Here is a 17,254-nt window from a genome sequence, read left to right on the forward strand (position 1 = left end):
ATATTCAGTGTAGTCGTAATTTGGTTGTTGAACTTAAATCCGTTCCGGGAGTCCGTTCGCGACTCCCGGAACCGTTTGAAAACCAAGGCGTGGCTTCCGATTGGCTGCAGGAGTTTCCTGCACTCGATCGGAAACCACATTGGATGTTTGGCTTCCAAAGAATGTTCACAAACCAAAAGACTCACTTCCGGGTTTGAGGAGTTTGGGAGCCAAAACGTACGAGAACCAAGGTCATTTGAGAACCAAGGTACCACTGTACCCATGATCTGCGGTGGATGATGGGTCAAATTGTGTTCAAGCAGGAGGGAAAATGAGACATAAACAGACAGGCATCCTTTTGAATGACTTTATTAACAACAATCTGGTTTACAACGCTTCGAGTAAAAAGTTTTCTTTTGCTCCGTTTTTGAATAAAAATTAAAATAGAACTCTGAATATAGATTTCCCCCATTATTTACATGAAATCATATATATATATTTATATATATATTTATTTATATACAGAATACAATCTTGTACAGCAGAATTAACAATGTGCCTCATTCTTTTGTGGACAGGAAGCATAAGGAGACAGGATTATTCCCATCTCTCTCTTACCGTCTCTCGGGATTTTCGCCTTCCAAAACACTCTCAACCTGGGCTGTTACACACACCACACATTTAAAGCACATCCCCCACCCCATTAAAAAAATGCTGGGAACTGTAGTTTGACCTCCACAGAGCTACAGCTCCCAGCACCCTTAACTACAGTTCCAAGGCTGCTTTGGGGGAAGTCGTGTGCTTTATAAATGCATGGTGCGTAATGCAGCCTTGAAACTTCGATGCTGGTGTCGAACATTCACATCTGATGATGGGAGGCTTCCATCCTCCTGCTAGTAACAAGAAAAATAACAGGGCACGGACAGAAAAGTTTAATAATGCAAACGAATCCAATTCTTGTGTTTTCATAGAGCGCTGGGAGGGACCCTACGGGGTCATCTAAACCAACCCCCTGTAATGAAGGAATCACAGCTAAAGAATCCCTGACTGATGGCCATCCAACCTCTGCTTTAAAATCTCCTCTGATGAAGGAGAGTCTACAGTCCGAGCCGGGAACAAGGGCTAAAAGCACACCGGCCCTTTAAAAAGCCTGGGATCCTTCTAATGAGCTGCCTGAGAGTGAGGAAGGACTAGATTCAATGCGCCCAACTCTCCCATCCCTTCCAAAAGAGCTGCTTGTTGGGATGTTGGGTTTAAGAAAAAGTGATGCTCCTGTAGCCCACACGGCTACACATGTGCTCTGTTGGAGTGGAGCAAGCAGGCTGCCTGGGGCTGGAGGCAGGGCTGGAGAAAGGGGGGTGCGGTCCGTCCCGGGTGTCACCACTGAGGGGGGTGACAAAATACGGGCGGCACTCATCGCGCGGCCTGCAGCGCGCCTGAGCCACGCATCTCCCCTGGGAGTGACACAATGGCTTGGGCGCCTGAAAGCTCCGCGTTGCCCAAATGGTTCGCCTGCTGCCCCCCCCCCCAGCTGTAGGGTGGCTAAGTGGGAGGAGGCAGGCAGACTCTGGAGGCACCGGGGTGTATCCTGCCCCTATGGGCGGCTCGCCCCACGTGCCCAAGCAGCTTCCTCAGCCGCTGGCTGTAGGAATCGGGGAAGCGGGTGTCCCTCAATGCTCTGCAGTGCAAAATGGTTTGTATGATTTGGACCTTTAACCTTGCACAGTGGTTGGAAACTAGGAATGGCCGGGCCCGTCCATTTCAGCTTCTCTCAATTTCTCTTTTTTCCAATCTCAAATTCGGCTCTCGCGCTTTTAACCCACCAGCTGGTGATTTGAGTCCTCCTGAAAAATCCGTCCTGCCGACTTCTTCCCTATGCAGTTTAGCACACATTTCTTTGCAACGCAGCTTCCCCCACCGTGAACCAGTTTTGTGAGCTTTCCTTCTCATTTCTGCACACTTCAACTCAGCGCATGCGTTTCTGTACACAATTACTCGGCCAGGGAAATTGCACCGCAAGGATCAGGCCCAAATGACAGCCGCCCTGCCTTGAAGACCCCTCTTTCCCCTGTCAAGCGAAGTCATTCAAAATGGTGCTCTTGTGTGTGCTTTTGAATAGTGGATATAGGTTGCCGAGAACAGCAAATCAACACACGAAATAACCCCAGCGCTTACAGCGACGGGAAAGCAAGCTCGATTTGAGAAAGCGAGTGTCATCCTCATCATCTCATTTCTTTTCTGCCAGAGGTTCTCTACTGCAAAGTCCAGCCCTTGCGAGCTTACGCACATCCCTTTTCTATGCTGCAAATGTTCTGGGTGGGTATTTTTCTTCTTTTAGCTGTGCTTTAGTGCAAAAGTGCCCAACGCTGGGGAAAGCATGGCAGAACAACTCATGAAGCAGAATGGTACGCGTACGGTTTGGTATAAATCCATCACTAATGCAATCTTAATGAATCAGGGACAAGTTGCAGAATGCATCTGCAAAAAGCACCCCCAAAAACAAACAAACAAAAAAACCATCCATCTGGAGGGATCCTCTGCCTAACACTCTGTATCTTACCCCTTTACCTGACTCTCTTTGAGGCTCATAATCTCTCAGAAGGAGCCTGGAGTCTTACAGCCCTTACTCAGCCCCACCCCAATGCCCCAGCTGCAGGCCAGCCTACTCGTGAGCAAGCAGCTGGGCTGCCACCTTCTTCCCCGCAATATATATTTTATCAGCGCTTCCAAAAGGGTTCAGGGTCGGGAGAGCCAGGCACAACCTTGGAACGAAAGTCACGGAGACGGGAAAGTGGCAATTGGCGTGGTCAGTTGGCGTACTGGGCATAGAAAGCCAGTTTGACCCGCTCAATCTGGTGGCACAGCTTGATGGCGGGGCCGAGTTTGAGGTCCATGCACTCCTGGACGGTCGGCAGGGTCAGCAAGAGGAGAGCTTGGCCGTCAATGTCCTGCAGAAAGGAGAAGAAACATGCGTGATTTTTAATTTTTTTAATGTATGCTGCAATTTCAAAAAACTGTGGCACAGGAGCGTGCCAGTCAGTCATCACACCGTTCAAAGTTGGAGTTAAAGGCTGGGCTGCATGAATCCCAAGCCGGAATTAAGATTGCCAGAAGAAATATCAACAACCTCAGATACGCAGATGACACAAGCTTGATGGCAGAAAGTGAGGAGGAATTAAAGAACCTTTTAATGAGAGTGAAAGAGGAGAGCGCAAAATATGGTCTGAAGCTCAACATAAAAAAAACGAAGATCATGGCCACTGGTCCCATCACCTCCTGGCAAATAGAAGGGGAAGAAATGGAGGCAGTGAGAGATTTTACTTTCTTGGGCTCCATGATCACTGCAGATGGTGACAGAAGTCACGAAATTAAAAGACGCCTGCTTCTTGGGAGAAAAGCAATGACAAACCTAGACAGCATTTTAAAAAGCAGAGACATCTCTTTGCCGACATAGGTCCGTATAGTTAAAGCTATGGTTTTCCCAGTAGTGATGTATGGAAGTGAGAGCTGGACCATAAAGAAGGCTGATCGCCGAAGAATTGATGCTTTTGAATTATGGTGCTGGAGGAGACTCTTGAGAGTCCCATGGACTGCAAGAAGATCAAACCTATCCATTCTGAAGGAAATCGGCCCTGAGTGCTCACTGGAAGGACAGATCCTGAAGCTGAGGCTCCAATACTTTGGCCACCTCATGAGAAGAGAAGACTCCCTGGAAAAGACCCTGATGTTGGGAAAGATGGAGGGCATAAGGAGAAGGGGACGACAGAGGACGAGATGGCTGGACAGTGTTCTCGAAGCTACCAGCATGAGTTTGACCAAACTGTGGGAGGCAGTGGAAGACAGGAGTGCCTGGCGTGCTCTGGTCCATGGAGTCACAAAGAGTCGGACACGACTAAACAACAAAATTTATTAGCAAAAACACATAGCAGCTCACTCCCAGCGGTGTTATTCCGTGAAAATCGAGTTGCCGACACTGAAAGTCCCCATCTCTCTCCAGGGCTTTCCCCAGGCTCCTCCTCCCTTTTCATACCTCTTCTGGTTCTGGGAGCTGCCAGGAGGAGGGAGGAGAGCTTGTTGCAGCAGCAGGAGGCATCACAAGCAAAATGAGCGCATGAAGGCAAACCTGGGGGGTGGGAATTATGTTCAGTGGAAATTGCAACCTCAGACGATCTGGATTCAACTCTCAGCCCTGACACAGAAGAAGCGACAGAATGAAGAACGGCCCACCTGCTCCTGAAATATTTTGGCAAGAGGGGCACAGTCGGTCAGCTTGATGAACTTCACCACATCTGTGACAGTCCATTCCAATGGGTTGCTCTCCAGCACAAGCTTCTGTTCCGGCTCTGGCTTCATCACCTAAGAGGGCAAATAAATATATAAAAATAGAATCGCAGAAATGGATGGGATCCTGTGGCTTATCTAACCCAGTCTCCTGCCATAATAATAATAATAATAATAATAATAATAATAATAATAATAATAATAATAATTTATTATTTATACCCTGCCCATCTGGCAGGGTTTCCCCAGCCACTTTGGGCGGCTTCCAGAAAACACTAAAATACAATAACCTATTCAACATTAAAAGCTTCCCTAAACAGGGCTGCCTTCAGATGTCTTCTGAATGTCAGATAGTTGTTTATCTCTTTGACATCTGATGGGAGGGCGTTCCACAGGGTGGGCGCCACTGCCGAGAAGGCCCTCTGCCTGGTTCCCTGTAACTTGGCTATTCGCAGCGAGGGAACTGCCAGAAGGCCCTTGGAGCTGGACCTCAGTGTCCGGGCTGAACAATGGGGATGGAGACGCTCCTTCAGATATACTGGACCAAGGCCGTTTAGGGCTTTAAAGGTCAGCACCAACACTTTGAATTGTGCTCGGAAACATACTGGGAGCCAGTGTAGGTCTTTCAAGACCGGTGTTATATGGTCTCGGCAGCTGCTCCCAGTCACCAGTCTAGCTGCCGCATTCTGGATTAGTTGTAGTTTCCAGGTCACCTTCAAAGGTAGCCCCACGTAGAATGCATTGCAGGAGTCCAAGCGGGAGTCTTGTTGCAGTTATTAAACCGCTTCAGTAGCAACCGGAGCATGCTGGAAACATTGGTGACACGAGAAAGGGGTCCAAAACCTCACCTGTCTGAACCGAGCCCTTTTCTGCCCTTTGGCGCACAAGACAGCCAAGGTTTTCCGGGCTCGCCTGCTCCTCCCGCTGCGAGAGATTCGGTCCAGGTCAGCACTGCTGCGCAGCCTCATTGTGCTCGCAGGCTTGGCTGCAGGCAGCTCGGCCGAGGAGACGTCTGTCTGGTCATCTTGTAGCTCTGGGCTGGTCTCTTCACTCCACGTCTCGTCGTCCAGGGCCTCGGGTTCCTCCTCGTCGCTTTCCTGCAGGGAGTTGGGTTTCCACAGGGGTCAAAGACACAAATGGCAATGAAACTGAGGTAATATGAACTGGGTGGATGGTGCTGTTCAAGCAGTCCTGAATTCATAAGTTATCAGGAATGTATGTTTTTGTGGGGAAAAGAGGAAGCTGAGCGAAGGTTGTTCCCCAAATAATACTTACTTCATAAGAATTTTATAATTGTTTTCATTCTTGGAATCCAATTAAAAGCCATTTGGACATGTAAGTGGTTTATAAATTAGATATTAAGTCACAAAGTGTGATAATTGCTCCGGTTTCTTATTTCCCCAACTTAAAGTCCAATTTGCCCATTTCCACTTATTCACGATAAAATTATGCACAAAAATAATCACATGCATTTTTGGTGCTGATTTCTCCAAATATGCACATTTTTGTGTGTGCAATCATGGCCGATATATGCATTTCTTAAAGCTACCTCTTGCCTCTGCCAAATTTAATGTGGCCCTGTAGGCCGATTTAACTAATAAACACATTATCATGCACACTTTTTACTTGGATAAGTGCATTGCAATTTTTGGAGGTGTGTGAATTTTGCAGGGCAGTTTCGTTCCTGTCTGCTTACTGATTTAGGAACTGCAAATCTGGCAGGCTTGCAAAAGCTACCTTATCGGGGAAAGGCCCTAGCACTTTCCATGATATGCTAGCTTTCTACTAGCAGGGAGAAAGAGTTTAAAAGACAAAATGAGAAATCATTCCTGATATTGCACCTTACCCTCTACCTCCTCAAGGCTCTATCAACTCACGTTCCACTGACAATTTGCTTTTGAAAGAAATAAGATTTTTTAATCCAAAAATTCACCTCCGCGGATTCCGCTAGGTCTGTTATAGATGGCTGACTCTTCCTTTGCGCTGGAATGGGCTTCTGCATCTTCCTGCGCCTGGCTGGCTTGCCATGCCTGCTCTCCGGGCTGCGGTTGTTGTTTTCTCCAGCTGGAGCCTTGATGACTTTCCTCCTCTTTCCACAATAATAAGCTGGAGTGGAAGACGAACATCAAAAATACACCTGGTTAGTCGCCGAACTAACCTAAACCTATGGAGCTAATCCAGGCAGCAACGGCAGGAGGATAACACTATACTCTCATGATTTCGGGACATTCCTTAGCAGCTGACTGAGACTAAGTGGCTGATCGGTGCTAAACAGCTCTTTAGTGCTAGGGATGTGCAAAAGGTTCAACTGTTCATTCCACTACATTGGACGCTCGGGTTGCGAACGTGATCCATGCAGGAAGCACGTTCGCAATCCGCAGCGCTGTGTCTGCACATGCGTGGGTTGCGATTCGGTGCTTCTGCGCATGCGCAAAGCGTGATTTAATGCTTCTGCGCATGCACAAACGCCAAAACCTGGAGGTAACCCGTTCCAGTACTTCTGGGTTCTGTGCAACCCGAAATCGCGCAACCCGAAGCACCTGTAACCCGAGGTATGACTGTATTTAGTCATCCTAACCTGTGTTCATTGTCACCTGTGGCCCTCCAGATGTTGTTCGTGATGGGAATCTGCCAGAGGATATATTATTTAATCATCTACAGAGGATGCAAATTAATTAATAAAGGGGGGTGGGGTGGCTGATGCCTGTTATAAACAGGGCTTGCACATTACAGAGTTTAAATCCCAGCGTTGAGGCAGATTAAATGAGCCTAAGAATAGGTTATTAAACCTTTGTTCATTATGTTCCAGCTGCCTAAGGTGGCTGGCCCCCTTCCTCGCCCTCATGCAATGAAACAGACCACACTCCGAAGTAAGTTTAAAAAGGCTGTACTTACTTAATCTGAGGTCACGGCCATGCATTAGCCTTTGTGCAACAACAAGAAATGCAGGCAAATGTTCTCGGGTAGTGAAATATAGCAAAGGCAGCCTCAGACACATGTCTAAGGCAGAGAGCTAAGGTGAGACATTTCTGCCTCTGTTACTTGCAGAGTAAATAGGGAAAGAGAATGAGAGAGAGAAGGAACAGGAAACAAGCCTTCCTCCCTCTCAGGAGAAGAGGGGATGTGACATCACCGAACCTACTCTAACAAATTAGAACTCTGTGACCTTAACCCCTTCATATACTAACTAGCATGTCTAGGTTTGACTGCAGATGTCCACAGCTGAACCTCGGCTCTCACCTGTCCCAGGCAACATGGCAGACAGTCAGGGATGTTGGGAGGGTTACATCTGAAGGGTCACAGGTTCCTCACACCTGCTTAGCTTCTTCCCACTCTTTGGCTTTTAGGGAAAGGGGTCATTTTTCCTCTTTCTGAACACGAAACGTTCCATCTGTCCCCAAAGATAACCTGGGCAAGTTGGCAGGAAACTTCCACGAGCCAATGCAGTTCCATCATACTCACTATATTTCGTTTTAGTGTGAACGGAGCAGTTTTCCGGGCAGGCTTCAGTAACTGGGATGGGGCTGAATAAATTCGGGCAGCATTCCAGTTTAGCGCAAACTCTCCGGCAGAAATCCAGGACTTGATCAGACGTGCGGACAATCTTCACTGTGGCCCTGTAGGTTTTGCCTCTGTACCTGTGCAGGTGGGTTGTTGCAACACGGCAAACGTTACACAGGTCACGGGCCCAGCTAGCATGGCACCTGCCTACACTGGCTGGCAGTGACTCTCCAGGGTTCAATCTTTGGAATCAAACTTTGTGGGCAAGGGTACAGCATTTTGAAAGCAGCAACGGATCAGCTGGCTGCTGGAGGAGGCAAAGCCCAGTTGCCGCAAACCCCCTTAGGGTCCAGCCATATCTATCTATCTATCTATCTATCTATCTATCTATCTATCTATTTGGAGCATCTACATCCCCCTCTTCAGCCAAAAGGACTCCTGGAGCAGCTTAAATACAGTCAAAACAAGACTTCTGCATGTCCCTACATGCAGGCTCACAATCTTAAAAATAAAAATTAAAAAATGCAAGGCACAAGGGGAAAATGACAGAGGGGTGAGAGGAAAATCGAAATTTGACATTACACGTGACATCAGGTGAATATTGTTTAACCCATAGGTGTCCATTCAACCCCTTAGAGAACTTGCCCTGTTACAGGTGCCACATAATATTCTTTATGTGGCAGAAATTGATCTTGTAGTGTGGCAGCACCCTCTGGAACTCCCTGCCTATTGAAATCAGACCGATGCCTTCGCTGGACTCTTTTTGGCGCCTCCTTAAAACATTTTTGTTTAGGCAACCCTACCCAGACATGTGGAATGTTGACATGCATTTTAATCTGCTTTTAGATTATTGTTGATTCTAATTTTTGAACATTGGGTTGTTGTTTTTACTATGTGCGGGGGTTTTTTGTTTACTGACTATTTGTTATATTATTTGTTCCAGAATGAAGGGCGGTAAACAAATTTATTAAATAAATACATAAAATCTACACAAGCTTGGCTTTATGAGCTGAAATCTCCAAAATGTAAACCTCGACTGTATACAAATGTTGTGAGACTGGGCGAACAATTCCTGCATTGCAGAGTGTTGAACTAGATATCTCTTGTGGTCCCTTCCAATTCTATGATTCTATGCAATATATAGGGACGCGGGAGGCGCTGTGGGTTAAACCACAGAGCCTAGGACTTGCCGATCAGAAGGTCGTGGTTCGAATCCCCCTGACGGGGTGAGCTCCCGTTGCTCGGTCCCTGCTCCTGCCAACCTAGCAGTTCGAAAGCACGTCAAAGTGCAAGTAGATAAATAGGTACCACTCTGGCGGGAAGGTAAACGGCATTTCCGTGCGCTGCTCTGGTTCGCTAGAAGTGGCTTAGTCATGCTGGCCACATGACCCGGAAGCTGTACGCCGGCTCCCTCGGCCAATAAAGCGAGATGAGCGCTGCAACCCCAGAGTCGGCCATGACTGGACCTAAGGGTCAGGGGTACCTTTACCTTTGTGCAATATTTAATCAAGGGAAGTGGACACAACTTTGCAACAAAGCAAGCAAGCAAGCAAGCAAGCAAGCAAGCAAGCAAACAAACAAACAGGTGCCTGGGCCAAATGGGGTGGGGGCTGATTAGGCTTGAGGGCTGAAGGTTCCCTACCACTGATTTTACAGCATGCAAGACTTCTCCGCCTGCTAGTAAAAAGACCACTGGATTGAATGATGTCACCCTGGATATCCATATTATTAACAGCATAATCATTGCTCCAACGAGACTTTCATTTCGCCAGCTACCTTTGAGCAATAAAAAAACCCAACCCCCCACATCAGAAGCTATTAGCCAGCGGCGCTGCAAGACTTTAAAGTTCACTGGGCTTTGCGTCAATTGTAGCATTAAGGATTCCACAAGTAAAATCCATTTTGCTTTTCTAATTAAATGTATTACAACTGACGCTAAAGGGGCAAGGATCAAAGATTTCCAAAGTAATGACCCACATAAGAGAACTTCGAAGGGGGGGAAAACCCGCCACCAAGCTTAGACAGCCAGAATGCCCAGATTGCCTTGTTCACAGTAGAGATTTACAGCCAGACCTGCTATCTCATTGTGTGCACATCCAAAGTAATGATGCGCAGAATGCAGACTTTCATGCAAAAGAAGCAAAGACAATTCACATGTGTGTGTTTTTAAAAAGCAGGTTCCCAGACCTTATGTTGGGGCAAACTGAAAAGGACACCGGATAATGCATTGATTAGAATAAATTGTGCCCAATAAACAGGAACACACAGTCTCCCAACAGTTAAGTAAAATAACTGTGCAAGGCGTGCTTATTTTTTGTTACTGTTTTTGACTGCCCTTTTGTGCAAACGCGGCATATAAAGCGTATTTTTAAAAATCTAAAAAGTGACTTGGGCAGACGTAAGCAAATGTCCGTGAACATGCCTGCAAAATGCATCTGTTTTACAGTGGAACCTCTGTTTTCAAGCGTCTTGGAAGATGAACAATTCGGAACACGAATGCTGAAAACCCGGAAGTGAATGTTTCCGTTTTCGAAAGCGCCTCAGAAGTTGAACGGCTTCCGAGGTGCATTTCTCCATTAAAATTGCTGACCGCCCATTGCGCCTCGGTTGTAGAATGTTTCAGAAGACGAACGGTCTTACAGAAAGGATTACATTCGAAAACCAAGGTTCCACTGTATTTCTGAATTCCAGAATTCCATGTTCTGGAAATTCCAGAAATAATAATAATAATAATAATAATAATAATAATAATAATAATAATAATAAATTATTTGTACCCCTCCCACTCTGGGCGGCTTCCAACAAAGACAAAAAATACACAAAAATGTCACACATTAAATATTTCCCTGAACAGGGCTGCCTTCAGATGTCTTATGAATGTCAGGTAGTTGTTTATCTCTTTGACATCTGATGGGAGGGCGTTCCACAGGGCGGGCGCCACTACCGAGAAGGCCCTCTGCCTGGTTCCCTGTAACTTTGCTTCTCACAATGAGGGAACTGCCAGAAGGCCCTCGGCGCTGGACCTCAGCTTCTGAGCAGAACGATGGGGGCGGAGACGCTCCTTCAGGTATACTGGGCCAAGGCCATTTAGGGTTTTAAAGGTCAATGCCAACACTTTGAATTGCGGCCGGAAATGTACTGGGAGCCAATGTAGGTCTTTCAAGACCGATGTTATGTGGTCCCGGCGGCCACTCTCAGTCACCAGTCTATCTGCCACATTCTGGATTAGCTGTAGTTTCTGGGTCACCTTCAAAGGTAGCCCCACGTAGAGCGCAATGCAGTAGTCCAAGCGGGAGACAACTAGAGCATGCACCACTCTAGCGAGACGGTCTGAGGGCAGGGAGGGTCTCAGCCTGCGTACCAGATGGAGCTGGTAAAAAGCTGCCCTGGGCACAGAATTGACCTGCGCCTCCATGGACAGCTGTGAGTCCAAAATGACTCCCAGGCTGCGCACTTGGTCCTTCAGGGGCACAGTTACCTCATTCAGGATAATGAATGGATAATGAATACAGTACAAATACACAATGCAAAACCAACCGGTGTAGATGGGAAGCATAGAGGAAGTTTCTGTGGGGTATAAAACACTCACATACATAACTACCACTGAAGCTTCCTTTGGGGTTCAAACCCTGGTCTCCAGGGACCTAGTCTGACGCTCTAACCGCTATGCCACACTGCTCTCAATCCCACCCTCCTGCGGCCACACCAGGGATGGATTCCAAACGAGCAGGATTGAGGGAGGATGGAAGCAAACAGACTGGGCGTCTTCTCCAGCCTCATCACAGCAGAAAAGCGGACCCTCATCCCTGCTCAACGCCACCCCCAAGTTTGAAAGGAGGAAGCGAAAGGATCCCTTACTTTGCTTTGAGGGTCTCCTCCTGGAAATTCCACCTGGGGTCTTCAACAAGCTGCAGCTCCCGCAATACACTCCCGGGTTTGTAAGCAGAGTTGATCACCATGCTCAGGACCTGCCCAAAGAAAGCAAAATGGAGGGTGGAGGATAGAGAGAGATCATAGCATTTGGGACTTCTTAGAATCATGGAAGGGACGTGGGTGGTGCTGTGGGTTAAACCACAGAGCCTAGGGCTTGCCGATCAGAAGGTTGCCGGTTCGAATCCCCATGACGGGGTGAGCTCCCGTTGCTCAGTCCCTGCTCCTGCCAACCTAGCAGTTCGAAAGCATGTCAAAGTGCAAGTAGATAAATAGGTACCACTCCGGCGGGAAGGCAAACGGCATTTCTGTGCGCTGCTCTGGTTCGCCAGAAGTGGCTTAGTCATGCTGGCCACATGACCCGGAAGCTGTACGCCGGCTTCCTCGGCCAATAAAGCGAGATGAGCGTCGCAACCCCAGAGTCGGCCACGACTGGACCCAATGGTCAGGGGTCCCTTTATCTTTACCTTTAGAATCATGGAATGGAACTATTTGAAGAGCAACTGTAATCAACAAATTACGCTAGTAGGACTACAAGAAGTTTTGTAAGGAGGAATATATGAAATATTGCAAAGAAGATAAGGAGGGAGACATTAGTTATGATAATTAAATGTAATAGTGACATTAAGAAATGTAAATTAAGTGGAAAAGATTGCAAAATTTTCAGATGAGATTCATGGAAGTAAAAAAACACACCCTGTATAAGATATAAAAGTATGTTTTATATTTGTTGAAAAAGATATGTTTAAAAAAAATTATAAAAATATATATTAAAAAAAAGAATCATGGAATGGCCGAGTTGGAAAGGTCAATCTTCCTTCTGTTTCTGCATTAATCCACCCAAAGATTAATATTGAGTTGGATATTTATATATGCCTTTTTAGACACATTTCATCCCCAAATACAATTCTTTTAAAATGCAGTTTGGTGCACTTTTTGAGCCGAGAACAGTATTGCAAGATGACGGTTTCTAGACTGCCCTTCACCCGAGGATCGCAGGGTGGTTTACAATATAAAACCACAAAAATGCATAACATTTTTAAACAAAAACATTAACACACACACGCCCAACACATTTTAAAAGGCCATGGATTATTTAATTAGCCGACGGCCTGAGAGAAAAGATTTTTTGAGAGCAATGAAGGACCCATAAGGAAAATCATGTTGTTTCAGTCCAGGAGATACAAATTCATTTGGATAAAAAGGCCGGCCAAACGAAACACAGTGGGTGGAGCACGAGATTCTTTCTCTCAAGGTCGTGGGTTCGAGCCCCAAATGGGCAGACAGATTCCTGCATTGCAGGGGGTTGGAATAGATGACCCTCGTGGTCCCTTCCAATTCTATGAATTTTGGCCCCATCCCTTCAACACAACCCTCACCTCTTTAAGAACCAGCACGCACTTGCCCGGGCCAACAGACTGAGGCAGCTCGGCCAATCTTCCTTTGTTCAGGTGTGGTCCTGAGAAACAGCGGTGATTGATGAACAGCGCAGGGCAGCTGTATCTCCCATTGATGGTACCTGCGGAGAAGAAGCACATGGTCCAACATTCCTCCTGCATCCTCACTGAGCAACTTTTTCTCTCTTCTAGCTACCATCCGAGACCATATAACACCGGTCTTGAAAGACCTACAGTGGCTCTTAGTACGTTTCCGAGCACAGTTCAAAGTGTTGGTGCTGACCTTTAAAGCCCTAAACGGCCTCAGCCCAGTATACCTGAAGGAGTGTCTCCACCCCCATCGTTCTGCCCGGACACTGAGATCCAGCGCTGAGGGCTATCTGGCCGTTCCCTCATTGCGAGAAGAGAGGTTACAGGGAACCAGACAGAGGGCCTTCTCGGTAGTGGCACCCGCCCTGTGGAAAGCCCTCCCACCAGATGTCAAAGAGGAAAACAACTACAGTGGTACCTCGGGTTACATACACTTCAGGTTACATACGCTTCAGCTTACAGACTCCGCTAACCCAGAAATGGAGCTTCAGGATAAGAACTTTACTTCAGGATAAGAACAGAAATCGTGCTCCGGTGGCGTGGCGGCAGCGGGAGGCCCCATTAGCTAAAGTGGTGCTTCAGGTTAAGAACAGTTTCAGGTTAAGAATGGACCTCCGGAACGAATTAAGTACTTAACCCGAGGTACCACTGTACTAGACTTACAGAAGGCATCTGAAGGCAGCCCTCTTTAGGGAAGCTTTTAATGTTTAATCGGTTATTGTATTTTAATATTCTGTTGGAAGCCGCCCAGAGTGGCTTGGGAAACCCAGCTAGATGGGTGGGGTATAAGTAATAAATTGTTGTTGTTGTTATCATCATCATCATCATCATCATCATCCAGCATATTGGCAAGAAGAACAAGCAACTAGGACTGCCAATCTGGAGCCCGTGGGCACCACTGTCCCACCCCCAGTACCTCCTACAGTGCCCTTGAAAGGCCTCAGGAAATATCCCCTCCAAAATGTACCAGCAACTGTTTGCTATTCCTCTTTGCACTGGCTCAGCTTCTCCTACATTGAAGACACCCCCTTAAACACACCCACATTTCACTGGATGCCAGGATTATACACCTTCCCTCCCGTCTGCTCTGAACAGAGGTGCGAAAAGCTTCTCTCTCTGAGTGAGTGTGACAGGGGCTGTCCTCATAGCTGGGGCAGGTTGTGAAGTATAAATGCTGAATTGTGCACTGAAATGGAAAATAACTCTGGGTATGCTCTATATGTCTACTGCTGGTTGGGGAAATTCCACTGAAGCTAAGAAGAGCTCTCTGAGCACCTAAATGGGTTGATAACGCACATAGGATGTTCTCCGCTAGCTCTCAATGTGGTGCTTAACTTTAGATCACAGGAGAGGGTTATTCAGTTGCAAATCTCCATTTCGAAGGCCTTTGAGTCTTTCTCTGGGAGCCACATAGAGCAAAGGATGTGATTATGAGGTCTCTTCTGCACAGAAAACAGTTCCAGGCTAACGGAGAGAGGCTAGTGGAGAGAGGCAGACTTTTGATTTTAGTTCTGCTTGGAGCTATTTCAAATTTGCAAGAAGATGAACCTGTGCCTGACATGCTCATGATATTACACGACTCTTTGGATGCAACATTGATTATTATGTTTTGAAAGAAGTTCTGTTGGTAAAGCTTTGAAACCATATTTTGGGTCTGAACAATTTTTTATTCCAAGAGGAGTCAGTTTTTGTTCATCCAAGAGGAGTCATCCTATTGCTTCAAGTTGTGCAATATTAATATCTGCAATACAGGTGATAGAGGGGGCAGATGTCTGCCCCATTTTGAGGTCCTAAAGGTAAAGGTAAAGGGACCCCTGACCATTAGGTCCAGTTGTGACTGACTCTGGGGTTGCGGCGCTCATCTCACTTTATTGGCCGAGGGAGCCAGCGCACAGCTTCCGGGTCATGTGGCCAGCATGACTAAGCCGCTTCTGGCGAAGCAGAGCAGCACACGGAAACGCGTTTACCTGCCTGCCGGAGTGGTACCTATTTATCTACTTGCACTTTGACGTGCTTTCGAACTGCTAGGTTGGCAGGAGCAGGGACCGAGCAACGGGAGCTCATTCCGTCGCAGGGATTCGAACTGCCGACCTTCTGATTGGCAAGTCCTAAGCTCTGTGGTTTAACCCACAGATTTAGCCACGAGTGCTAAATCTGAGGAGTGAGCCAAAATTAAAATGCTAATTACAGGAACATTTAATGGTGGTACAGTGGTGCCCATAATGGTCAGGATTCATGTAAAGCACAGATGAAGAACCTTGCTGCTTCCCAGATGCTATAAGACTACAACTCCCATTATTCCTGACCATTGGCTATGCTGGCAGGGGACACTGGGATCTGTAGTCCAACAATGTCTAAAAGGCCACAAGTTCTCCAACCCTGATGTAATTGCTTCCATGCCCACAAGGTTCATTTAACAGCACCCAAAAAACTCACCTATTGCGTCTGTCTGTGGAAGCATGCATGGCTCGTGAATTTTTTTCTCCACAGGCTCTCCGTGTGGTAACCTGATGGATGACAAAAACCTACATTTAAATTCTGTGAAACCTGAGGATGGATCAGGGCTGCCTGTCGAAAAGACGTCATATTTATTCATTGCGGCCTCTTCACATTTCCAATGTTAAGGTTACGAGTTATGTTCCCTTACGTTATTATTATTATTTATTTTATCTGTACGGTGACAAACTGCACTTTCATAGCAAATCTAACAAGGCACTCTATAACATAAAAAAGTCAGTGCTACAACGACATAAAAAAAGACTGGCTAATGTTTTGTTTTTTAATCATGTTTCAAGGGCCTGTCTACACAGTACCGTTTTTAAAAAAGATGTCTTAAAGAAAGCAGGAACAAATCCCAGGAAGTTTCTAGTGGCCAGGAGTTCCGCACACTAAAAGCTTGGGTCCCTGGAACCCCAGAGACATGGAGGACACCCCATTAACAGATCTCGGCAATCGAGGTGGAGCATAAAGAATCAGGGAGCTGTAAAGGTATGCTGGGCTTAAGTTGTTTATGGAATTGTGAATTAACACAAGAGACTTAAACCTGCTCTGGTCTCCAAATGGTATACCGCCCCACTTTCCCCACCAAGGAGAGTATCAGCAGGCTCAAGTCCCTGACACAAGGTGGGTAAAGGTAAAGGTAAAGGGACCCCTGACCATTAGGTCCAGTCGTGGCCGACTCTGGGGCTGCGGCGCTCATCTTGCTTTACTGGCTGAGGGAGCTGGCGTGCAGCTTCCGGGTCATGTGGCCAGCATGACTAAGCCGCTTCTGGCGAACCAGAGAAGCGCATGGAAACGCCGTTTACCTTCCCACCAGAGTGGTACCTATTTATCTACTTGCACTTTGAGGTGCTTTCGAACTGCTAGGTTGGCAGGAGCAGGGACCGAGCAATGGGAGCTCACCCTGTCGCGGGGATTCGAACCGCCGACCTTCTGATCGGCAAGCCCAAGAGGCTCAGTGGTTTAACCCACAGCGCCACCCGTGTCCCACAAGGTGGGTAGGGGGATCAAATTCTGCCCACCCACCCCACCTGCCCATTCAGACACAACCAATACATGAGGGTTTTTTTTAGACATCCCCTTAAGATCTGCAGATGAAAACACGCAAACCTGTGCTCACCCAAGTCAGACAATGCGCATTCTGACCATGCGCACAGGCATCGTTTTAAGGAGAATATCTATGCACGCCCTGTGCTGTAAGCTTCAGCACGACTGCCGTTCGGCTTAGCTGCAAATCTTATTTATTATTTACATATTAAAGCTGCTGTGTTATTTACATTTTAAGTGCCTACTTACTGCTTCTCGGGCTGCACGACGGCAATCTTCCTCTTCCTTTGCACTGCAGAGCGAGAGAGCGAGAACAACACAATTTTGGTAATGCAGGCTTGTAAATGTCTAACAGATTCTGTTCTCGGCGGGGGGGGGGGACTTCAAATCTGCAAGAAAGACCAGATTCCCCCCCCCCCCCCGAGCACATAATAACTGCTTTGCTGGATCAAATTAGAAGTTCATTTGGTCCCCAAACATAGCCAAGTAGACCTGGTGGAGAAGTTTACAAGGCCAACCTGACCCTCCAC

The 17,254-nt window shown here is 47.0% G+C and overlaps 1 protein-coding gene across 3 annotated transcripts in view; it reads right to left on the reverse strand.

Moving 5' to 3' along the window:
- Positions 1–332: 332 nt before the first annotated feature.
- Positions 333–17,254, reverse strand: part of SFMBT2 (Scm like with four mbt domains 2) — a 78,140-nt gene continuing 61,218 nt past the window's right edge. For 2 of the 3 annotated variants that reach the window (XM_081209921.1, XM_081209920.1), the window contains 9 exons: positions 16,974–17,016; positions 15,615–15,685; positions 13,071–13,210; positions 11,620–11,729; positions 7,723–7,898; positions 6,194–6,366; positions 5,109–5,357; positions 4,207–4,335; positions 333–2,927 (listed from right to left, as the gene is read on the reverse strand). In XM_081209921.1, the coding sequence (XP_081066047.1) occupies positions 2,787–2,927; positions 4,207–4,335; positions 5,109–5,357; positions 6,194–6,366; positions 7,723–7,898; positions 11,620–11,729; positions 13,071–13,210; positions 15,615–15,685; positions 16,974–17,016 (1,232 nt within the window). In that variant the 3' untranslated portion in view covers positions 333–2,786. The remainder of the gene's footprint in view (positions 2,928–4,206; positions 4,336–5,108; positions 5,358–6,193; positions 6,367–7,722; positions 7,899–11,619; positions 11,730–13,070; positions 13,211–15,614; positions 15,686–16,973; positions 17,017–17,254) is intronic. The other variant, XM_081209922.1, reaches the window with a different exon arrangement.

This window comes from Podarcis bocagei, assembly GCF_964188305.1.
Source record: "Podarcis bocagei genome assembly, chromosome: 10".
NCBI classification, from domain to species: domain Eukaryota; kingdom Metazoa; phylum Chordata; class Lepidosauria; order Squamata; family Lacertidae; genus Podarcis; species Podarcis bocagei.